We start from the raw sequence: 11783 nt of genomic DNA, 5'->3' as shown, positions 1-11783 counted from the left end.
TATATACGAATAAAATCTGCTAAACATTTTCTTATGGCAATACAAAAATTAGTTAGAAAAAATAGGTATTTATAAGGATTTTATATGACTTACATGATATGAATAGAACAAATATTGATGAAATTTCTATATTCATTATTCACTCCTAAGTAGAACAATACATCTGAATCACTTTGTGAGGGATGCCAGAGATATATTCATGAAATTAGTTTGTCGAGTATCAAAGAAACCGTGCTACTGAGAAAAACTGGATTGATTTACATATTTCCATCCGGAGCCGATCAAAACTTTCCCCTCTAGTACAACTTCAGAAAAAGGACGAAACATAAACAAGGGCGTCTAAGGAATGGTAATTAGACGGGCAGTGTTAAACGAGAGAAAAAGAAAACTTATCGTTTAATTGTGTAATTTATACATAATTTAGAGCTCGTGGAAGGAAGGAATCACGCAATATCAAGTTTATTTAAGGTAAATGTGGAGAATGGCGCGGACAGAAACTGAGCTAGAAGGTGGTAGCAAACAGGGCTTATCTGATGGTGCACGTGAGTCGTGTCTAGCCACCCATTACAACACCCTCCAATAGCTCGGTTTTTCATATTAAAAAGGCACATCTGTCGTTATAATTACCTGTCCTACAGACACACAAAAAAAATTCAACATCAGGAGGACGGGAGAACTTACCTAGAAGGATGGGACCTGGGAGTCACTTGATCCACTCCATTATATTGTACTATTCATTTTCAATTTCAATTGAATTTGTTTTTTTCATTATATATACTTTTTTAATATATATTTACTAACCACTGTTATAGCTTAGAGACATGCAGAGGGCTTGGTCTAGTAATAAGACACAAAATGTGAGGTATAAGATAAAAAAAAAAAAAACTAAAAAAGAAATGAAAAATATAATAAAACATCTAACTATACTAAATAATATAACAACTAAGATATAAAAAACTAAACATTATTCTGTCCATACAATATAAATTGTCCATAACCTAAGAACCAATCATAATTATATGATTATAATCAATATTATTATTGATTTTGAGGAAATTTCTTTATGTTACTTGATATTTTAGACAATTTCTGTGTTTGTAAAGATACATAAGATTATGAGAGTAAAAATTGATAGAACCTACAAAATTTTGTCACTCTAATATTGATTTTTCAAATATATTTATTCTCTTCTTTTTTAGCCTAGAGATATACAAGCAGGACTGGTTACGTAGTAAGGAAAATATCAATCAAAATGTGAGGCTCGAGAAATGAAAAAAAAATTTTTAAAAATGAAAATTAGAAAAATCATATTGTACAAAAAAATAGCTAACAATAAAAAAATATAATAACAATTGGTTCAAGTTTCAAATATACAAAGTTAATAAAATGGAGCTAATAAAATGTAACTAATTAAAAGTCTAGTGTAAAAATATTTCTTCAGGAAAAAAAAATATAATAAATAACAAATAAATATATTTTGTGATAGAAAAAATAACTGTAGTAGAGTTAAAACTTTTTTTTTTTTAAAAAAGTATTTGATTTCGATATATGCTTGTATTAATTCTTTTTTAATTCTTCATAAGTGTAAAACTTTTTTAAATCTAAATAAAAAGTTTAAAGAGAAGATGGCCAGTGGTACGGTTAGGAAATAAACACAAGTAAACAAAAACTTATTTATATGTGCCGACGTTTCGACCTCAATTTCAGATCTTCATCGGGGATTGCTCAGGCAGAGATTCTGACTGAAAAATTTGGAACTTCCATAACTTAAATTCGCAATTTGCATTACGTATAACTTTCTTTTTCTGAGCAATTTCTCGAGCAATTAAACACAACATTTAATTTTTTTTTTAATTTATCTCGAAAAGCACTTTTAGTTTCGACTCCTTTCCAATTACATCTGAGCGTTAATAAAAAGCGCATGTACAGAAAACTATATTAAAGATCAAGACAAAAGTATATAAATTAAATGTAAATTGGCCATCATCTGCGAATTGCATACAATTGGCTGATATTTATATTAATTTTGAGGAACTTTCCTTGTTCTGAATTTCTTCATATTACTGACAGTTCAAAATATTTTGGTGTTTGTAAAGATATATTAGGCTGAGAGAGCAAAAGTGGACCAATCCGTAAAATCTCGTATACTCCTAAATTGATTTTGTTGTTTTTTTCTTGTTCATACACAGTATTCTATTTATGTTTAATATCTTTGCAAACCTTGTTCCATGTACATTTCATGAATTCCCGAAGCACTTAGCATAATAACCAAATTACTCTGTTCTTAGTCTAAAATGAAATTCCGTCGAGATCTTAAGTCTTGTAGTGAGTAGTATAATGAATAGGGTAAGATGTTAGGAAAAGTGAAGCCAAAAGGGACCCTTTATTTCTTCTGTTTCAGTTCAGATTATAACAGCAGATATTGCTATGAATCTCAAAATTGCTTTGAATGATAATAAACTCCCTATCTGTAACATGTTGTGGGTTAGGAAACTTTTGCTCTAGTAGCCCCGTACGAACAATTGATACGCCAGTTAATACTTTTTTACTTTATGTTTATACTTTGTTTATATTGTGTATATACACCGAGGGAGGAGCACTACCGACAAAGTTTAATATCGCAGAGATTGGCGGTCAATGATGGAAGTACCCCTTTCACTCTAATCTGAGGAAGGAGGAAAATTTAAGCGATGCGACGAGAGATTGGGCGGAGACAGTTTTGAATTGTAAAGGAGGGCAGTTGAAGGAATGGCTGACAATCTATCGCTCCGTTCCATATTGACGGAGGGTTCTTGTTCACTCGATAACTCCCCGTCACTCCTCAGCCTCTTATGTATATTACTTTTTTTAATTTATTAAATGGAGATGTTTCTGTTCGGTTATATGTTAGCCCGGCTTTTAAATAAATTATACCAGCCTCTGGCGCGTTAAGATTATGCTAGGTAATAATTTATCTCCAACTTTTCCTTTTTACAGCCTCCCCCATTCTTTTCCCTCATCTTTTTAATAATTACATATTATTATAATTATTAAAACTCCGTGTTTTGTTATGTTTATTTCTATAAGCTCAGTCCTTTATTTTAATTATATATTGGTGATATTCTTTATAAATATTTTTATAAAGGAAATTTACAGACTCTATATGAAAAGCAATAACAGAAGGTTTATATAATTCAGGTTTACCACCTCAGACAGTCTCATTTCTTATTTTTATTTATGCATGCTGTGGTTTTCGGCGTTAATTTCGGCACCATATTCATCTGTACTTGTTTGTTAGTTTTTGTTTAGTGGGGTAAATCATTCCTGGTCATCAACGTCATTAATTTCTTATTTATTTTTGCCTCCTTATGTTTTATTTTATTGTTTAATACTTATTGATTTTTTTTTATATCTTGTCTCTTCGATGTTAAATTTGTGACAGTTAATTTTGCTATTTTAAAAATTGAAATACTTTTTCTAAAAATTTTATTGTGGTCTCTTTGGGTTAAAGAAATATCCGGTTTTCAAAAAACTATTGAGGTGTGACGTAAAATATTGGCATTCCTGGAAGATACCAATATTATATTTGCCAAATTTTTGTTACAATATTGACATTTTAAGATATGATATTCTTAGCCTAGTTAGTACATCAGTACTTAACAATTTAAAACAAATCAATATCACTCATTACGAAAAAATTAAATTACAATATTATGTATTTTTGATATTTTTGTCATACACATTATCTATAAAAAATTGTACCTACCAAAAATTCAGATAAATCGTATATATGAATGAAAACCGATATTAAAACACGTATCTATAACTATAAGAGCACACTAAGACCTAATTCTAAAACGGCAAGCACCTTGTCAAACAATGTCAAAAATCTGCCATATGAAACAGACTTTGAAAATCGAAATACTACACGAACAATCTTACTGCTGGTGAATAACATAGTCAATTTTTATCGCAATCAATCAGAAAAAACTGAAGAACCCCAAACAAGAAGCAGCCCACAAACCTAAACACTACTCATCCATCATCATAAATAATAAAATCCACGATAGTTGATACATAAATATATGTATTTTTGACGAAACTTATTAATTGGCTAGAGTATTCGGAGCATTTTAATTCACGATATAGATTATGCTGGTTGATACTTTCACTGTCTATGAAGTTAGTATGCGTTCTTGTCATTGATGACTTTCCTATTGTATATTTCTAATTTATAAATTATACAATAAAAACAACATAACATTTAATTCAATTTTAAATTCATTATTCATATTACTTTGATTTAAATTGTTAATTACATATGAATATAGTGCTAGCCAAGGAAAGCTACACAGATAGTATTACATCTAAACAAAACCTAGACTGTTGGGAAGAAATGAAGTTCAACACTCTTATGTGCAATTAAGAAAGTCTTATAACTTATAATAAAGGTGCAAAAATATGAGCAAGCATGCCCTTCCCCCCCAAAAAAAAATTGCCTTCAACAAGGAGTACGTGATGGGGATTGGTAGATTGGTTAGCGAAAATTTGTATACACGGACTGTACCGGATTTTCTCTTCAGAAAATACTTTGCATCTGAAAATTCCCCATTCTGCAGAATTGCATATGTAATAGGAATAGTATGATTATATTAGACGTCGATCGACCCTGTGTCGGGGGTTCTCTCTTCACTCTTGAGACCTAAAATCCCTCACCAAAAAGCCTCTAAACTAAAACTCTTCACGGGTAGTAGTGATACAGGTTTATAATTATTTAAAATATTTAAATAATACTTTTTGAACATAAAATACCTAGCTGACCACTTTATAGAAACACCATCCTAAATACTCCCTTACATATACATTATTATTTAGAATCCAAACAATTCTTGTTATGGGTTTATGACTTCTGAGAGAGGAAGCTTGTAGAACGTTTTACTATATAATTTATAATTGGGAAACTCACCACTTTCCTGATATACTGTATTAATTACAAACAAATCATACAAATTAAAATAAATAAAATTTTAACTTGATCATTAAGAATTTTATTTCTTGTGGAGTTCCGATTTTTAACTATTGCCTGGAATTTGTAACGATAGCATTCCGCTAATTATTATTAAGAGGTGGGAATGTAACTGTAACGAATATCATACTGCAGCTCTAAATGGCATCCCATGTGGGGAATAAGTGGCATTTTTCCTTTTTTTTAAATAGCACGATTGTTGATGTCTCATTGATATTAGACTTATCAATTTCTAATGAAATCATCATATCAGTGAGTCATCCTATAAGCGAGCCTAAACAACAATGAAGTCTAATATTTATTATTTTATACCAGATTTAATGTGCGGAAATTCCTACCAAAGTTTTTCTTGTTATCTTTCCTGAAGTTATTTTGGATAATGATTTATAAGATTTTTGATATAGCCTCCTAATAAGATGCTCTGACTATACTAAGCCTATCTAGTTCGAGAACTGCAGGAAAACTATTTTTTTTTTGTTATAATTAATTTATTGAGCGATTTATTGGAATATCATTTCAACTTCAATTTTTCATAGCCTAATTTTTTTTTCTTGTATTCCAATTTGAGACCCTAGAAACGGATTGGTTGACAAAATTAACACAGAGAGCAATACCTAACTAACTAATTATCGGGAGAGTGACCAAGGCCGGTGGAGGAAGGGGGATACAAACAGAGAACCGAAGGGCTCCCCGTTCAATTCTCTTGTAGCCTTTTTCAGATCGTTTGTGAAGGCTATTTTTCATCCTTTGCCCTGGAGCCGGTTTTGGCTGACTAATGAGCTGTCATGGGCAACGCTACCCCAGCCTTCATTCCTTCCTTTTTTCCACATGATATTTTTTGCAACAGACCTCATCCATGATCTGCTGAGTTACATTCTTTTCGAAATTTCCCGCGACAGATCTACTGTTGTTTTTCCTACGGCGGCGCATTTCCATTTGCAGGACGAGGTAGCAATTTTTTCCCTCTTTACTGTCCCTTAGAAATACACATTTCCGTGGAAACCTTTTCTTTGAGCCCGATTTCTTTGGAAAATTTATCCAGAATTTTTGAAGAGCGAATCTGTATATAATCATCTTGCAATCATTTCTTATTACTTATTAATACGGCAAAACGGATTTAATTTAAGCTAATGTAAAAGTTTTTGAGAGACCTTTGACACGAGTTTAAACCACAGACATTTAATGAATAATTTTAAAATTCTATTTTTAGGATTAAAATTTCAAAGAAAAAACAAAATCTTTAGGGATGAAAATGATGAAAGCATTAGTGATTTTACTGTTAAGAAAAAACAATAATTTATAATAAATAAGGTTCAAATATACTATAAATAAAATTCATATCTGACAATATTTATTTATTCTTTATGTATAAACACATTCATCAATTCAGACTTCTATACACCACATTATTATTTGAGACAAAAGAGAAAACAAAAATACTGATTAAAAGCGTAAACAAAGGGATAAAAAAAAATAAACATAGAATTCTTTGTTTTATCCAAAAATTTCAGTATTCAGAAATTCAAGGTTTTGTGGATTCGAGCACTTTGGCTCTCAAAGCCTTGCATATAATAAAATAAAAGGGCAGTTTTACTTATTTTATCATTAAATTTGTATATATTTAAAAAAATACCAATTCTTTTCAGGAACTAATTAAAACAGATTGTTTTACTTTATTAATGAAGTCAATTCCAATACAGTAGTGATTTTCGAGTGGTATAAAATTGTATTAAATTTGACGAGAAGACATTTACTAGCATCTCCCTGTAACTTGAATATATATTTATTTAGAGTAAAGTTTATTCTCCTAAGTTCTCTTTTCGGCCTTCCTATAGAAAATTCCTACAAGAGCATAAAATATAATTTTTAGTAAAGAATAATTAGTGGTAGGTAGCTACAAATAGACAGATAGTTATGTTTTTGGAAGACCATACACCGTTAAGTGTTACTTTTGTACGAGTCAAAGTAGGTTATGAAAATTGCGTCTGTAAGAACCCTTACTTATCGTTGATCTCGCATCGTTCGTTTTATGATTGGCTAGTAACTAATTTATTTCCAGAATATCTATGTGGAAAATGACCAGCGTTGTAAGATGTATCTTCGTCGTAGGAAAAATCGATGACTTAGTAACCTAGATGAAGGTCAGCCTATGATGCCGCTCACCCTTAGAGAAAAGTTTTCGAGAAATATTTATTAATAATTCTTATAAAGCACCCTATACAATTAAAGATTATTTTAACAGTATTAATAATAAAATATTAAAAATTAGAAAATTGTATAAGATTGTTAAAGATACAGTTATTTGATAATTTATCCGAGAATAAACTATAAGCCCAGAATATACGGTTACAGTAATTGACAAAGATACAATTATAGTGATAGCTGTCACTGATACGTCTAAGCTATTCTCTGTCTTGACAGTACTATCATAATACCAGATTAGCTAGATAATTGGTTGGTATATCAACTAAGTGCCAATTGACGCCTTTGCAGTCAATTTTCTCACCTTGTAACCTCATCGTATTTAATCATCAATTTTTGTCATTCATTCCTCCAATTGAACTACTACTAATATTAGGTTAAATTCTAGAGTCTAAACAAGTCATACTTTCTCGCTGTTTTCTATCTGTCAAGTGATAATGGACCTTTCGAAAGAAGAGAACGGTACGAAACTATTAATTAGAGGTATTAAACATTGGTACAGGTGTTTACAACTGGCTTCAACAACATAAAGCAAGTAAATAAATAAATAAAGTAAATAAAGCCGTATGATTTTCGTATATCGATGAAATATTACTAAAAAAGACTTCAAAAATGTCTATGGGAATCTTTTAACTATAAATTTAGCAACTATATTTGAAAAAAAAAATCAAATATTATAATAGAATATAAATTCTAATTTTGTCAATGACTCTTATCGCTAGAATGAATACCTATTGTAAAAAAAAATTATGTTACTTTAAATTTATTATAATCTAATGTAAAAAATAGGACCTAAAGACTAAAACATACTCATGAATTTGGCTATTATGGGTTTAACTTCCGGTTATATGAGTCGTCATGGATTTAATACTCTGTTAGACATATTTACATATCATTGGCCAATGATTCCTACATAAAAAAATGGCATTAATAAATTAAAAAAAAAAAAAGGAATAGAAACATAAAAATTGACGCCCAAAAAATAATTCATAAAAAAATATATTAAAATGTTGAGATATAAGCAACTGAAAACGTTTCTCCCTCCCGTTAGGAGAGCTTTATTCCACCTCGAGGCATGAACAAATAGATAAGGCTACTATCCTTTGGACAAATAATTGTAGAGGATAGAGCACAAAGAAACAAGAAGAGAGGAAGGCTGGCTAATAGAGAGAGCGTGAAATGTGTTTGTAGGAGCTTGGTGTTTGTTTACCCGCCCTGTGTTTGTGAGATCTGCTCTGCCTCTCCAACGATTTATTCTCCTCGGGTGAGGCCATGCTCAATGTCTCGTCCCTAATCGCCCTGGACTGGTGACGTCAGCCCTTCTCTGATTGAAGCCTCCTCTCGACCGTCCCCTAACACTATTAAATCCAACCCCATTAATTTTTATATCCCCTTCTCCCACGCCCATCGTACAATCCTCCGGCATCCAGGGCATCCCCTGTTCTGAGTACAACTCCTCTGGGTCAACATTTTCCATCTTCATTTCCTCTATAAAGATCAAGAACGTTAAATGCTCGCGCCATTGTATTCAATATGGCAAATACAAACGAAGGGAATGGCAACATATTGATAAATAGAATCCAGAATAACAAGACTTAATTAATAATTAATTATTATCTAATTCTGTGCATGTAATGATATAAAAAAATAAAGTGTAAATTTTAATTATTTTTCAGAGTAGAAAGGTAGGACAGGAATTTATTGGAAGTCAAAGTTTCGACATAAATTAAAAGTAAAAAAAAAAACAAATTGTTATATATACTAGGACTATAAGGAAACATAAATAAAAGTATAAGCATGATATGATCATGAAAAATGAACGCGTTAGGTTTAAATAATATGGAAACTGAAATGAAAGGAAAAACAATATAATAACAAATTTGGAAATGAGAAATAAGTAAATAAAAAAAAAACAGTTGGAGTAACGCTTAATAAAATCATAAACACAACTAAGTGCAATCGAATACGGTAGAAAATAAAAGAATAAAAGAATCATTCATTATGGAAATATCGAAAACGTATGGCGGATTGATGAATAAATCATAAATAAAGATCTGGAAAAAATGTATGAATGAAAATGTTAACCTCTAGTCCAGCGGTTCTCAAACTTTTATTGCACCCTTCTTAGGCTAAAAAATAATTTTAATACATAAGTAAGTTTCCCACCCCCCACTCTAACCACCAGACTGTCATTCCTTCTTTGTGGTCCTTTTCTGCTAGAAAGGAAGGACAAAGGACTGACCGAGCAGCGGTTTCCAAAGGAGGTGCTACAAGCGTATATCAGGGTTGCCGCAAATCAGTTAAGTTAAATTGAGTATAATCTAGTTCCAAAACCTTTTTTTTTTTTTTTTTTTTTTATAGCACCCCTCTTAAGCTAAAAAATTTCACATTTTTATTAGCTATTTTAATTTTAATGTCTTTTCTTTTTAATGTTTTGTGAAAGTGGCATTGATTTGCGGTACCCTTGGTAAACGTCATAGCCTAACAGCTGACCAACTCCCATTTCACAAATTATACACATTGTTGATCAAATATCACATATTGATCTTCATCAGTTCTATTATCCCATCTAATATGTAAAATAAAATATCACACAGTGATCACTAAAACATTTCTATATAATAGAGAGATGAGAATTGGACCGAAACTTACATTTTTATTTTTAAATTTGCATATAATTGTGATAAAATATATTCTATAAAAACGATAATCATCTATATGATTTACTGTTTAAAGAAAACTTCGAAATCAATAATAAATAAATTAAAGACATAAAACTTTCTTATAATTAATTCTTTCCACTTTTAACACGACAGTGCGATAAATGTTTTATTTATTTAATGTAAGAACGTTTTGACGTATAACAATAATTAAATTATTATTAATTTTTAATGGTTTTTTTCAACAAGAGAAAATTAAACAGGTGAAAATTCATTTGAAGAGCTCCCTTTAAAACTTCTAACATTTTTCAAAATTTTTGAGGGTAAGAAAAACAACGTCTTAACTTAAAAATAACCAACATATTTAATTTTTTTTTCAAATAAGAGACTTCATTAAGGATTGATTCCTTGTTATCTTCATTGTTGGAAAAAATCTTTTGGTAAATTTTGTAGTTAAGGTAAGTTTTGGAGCCCTTCAATTACTGAAGCGAAAAATTTTGTCTTAAGGAAATTATTTTTATTTTTTATGTTTGATTTAAAATTGTAAATAATTCAAACATTTTTCGCATCACGATTTACCAAGTATGACTGAACAGAGGAATGGAATACGTAAGAAAATAAATACCATTTTTAATTAATTAGTGAGAAAATTTATTCCTCTTGTGGCATCAATACAAAAGTTTTATACATCTGACAATTACTTACTTATACGGTTTAACTAATATTTTTTAAACCATATCTATCTTAATTTTTTTTTATTTATCTTAATAAAAAATACAAATAAAAACCCAAAAACCACTTAATTATTATTCTTTTCAGGAATTTTAGTCATAGAATAAAGTTATTTTTCACTTCATTTACTTAACTGTTATATTTACTTATACAGGGTGTCCTATGAATGAGTAGTCATATCGTTGGAGGAGAGACTTAAGAGGAACAATAAAGTCCAATTCTCAACGGTATGGGTTAAAAATAATATTTTGTGTTTTTAGCTGTTATCAGTGGTTTTTTCAGAATTTCCTATAAATGTAGTGGCTTGTGTCTGCCAAAAAAGAAAGTGAGCATTCCATTACGTTATATTAAAAAGTTTTAAACGTTAAGTTTAACATTCATAAAACCTTTGGACATTTTAAGCAGTTACTAATCTTAATTGGACAGGATATAAATATCCCGGATAAAAAAAAATTACAGCCTAAGCATTAGGGGCCATATGAACTTTTTTGTTTCTCTTAAACTATAGATAGTTTTCGAGCCCAAAATATTTGTAGTACACTCTATATATGATTTTTTGGTATAGTACAAAGATTTATGTGAACTATATTAAATATATTTTAAATAAGACGCTAAATTATAAATAAAGTACATATTTTTTTTTCTAAATTAAAAAAAATAAATTATTCTAATATGTGTGTAGATTAGCATATAATGTAAACCAGTAATTCAAAGAAAAATTTAGTCTCAAATAAATTTATAATAGAAAATGATACAAATTTATAGAAATAAACTAAATATCAGTTATTATCTTAACATGTATATTTAAAGATAGTTCAACCTTAATAAATGAATTTCCATATTCTCATAACATTTTTTTCAAGTGCTTAGAATTAAAAATTTCAATACATCATTTTGTGATACATATAACTGCTAGTTACCATAATTTTTTATATTAAAGATAGGCGAATATGATGTCATACATCTGATATTCACCATACTAATAAATTATAGCTTATATATACAAAAAGCAGACATAGTCCTTTGATAAATTTAGAGCAATGCATATACTATATAATATTTACTAATTTAAATGTAAGACAATTTCCAACAGATATAAAAATGATTCTTACCACCGCGGTTTTCGTTATCCGCTGGCTTCACTTGGATGGGCCGGTTCATCTAAAAAAGTAGAAAAAAAATAA

The 11783-nt window shown here is 29.8% G+C and overlaps 1 protein-coding gene across 1 annotated transcript in view; it reads right to left on the bottom strand.

Annotated features, from left to right (window-relative positions):
- LOC106679453 (CUGBP Elav-like family member 4) overlaps nucleotides 1-11783 on the bottom strand; it is a gene marked incomplete at its 3' end in the record, with an annotated part of 264560 nt that overhangs the window by 202646 nt on the left and 50131 nt on the right. Inside the window, exon 2 of the mRNA XM_067048492.1 lies at nucleotides 11712-11760. Coding sequence (XP_066904593.1) covers nucleotides 11712-11760 — 49 coding nt within the window. The remainder of the gene's footprint in view (nucleotides 1-11711; nucleotides 11761-11783) is intronic.

Source organism: Halyomorpha halys, unplaced genomic scaffold (assembly GCF_000696795.3).
Source record: "Halyomorpha halys isolate HHAL.00 unplaced genomic scaffold, Hhal_1.1 Scaffold205.1, whole genome shotgun sequence".
Classification (NCBI taxonomy): domain Eukaryota; kingdom Metazoa; phylum Arthropoda; class Insecta; order Hemiptera; family Pentatomidae; genus Halyomorpha; species Halyomorpha halys.
Note: the sequence above shows the minus strand (reverse complement) of the source record. Positions and strands in the feature narration are given on the sequence as shown.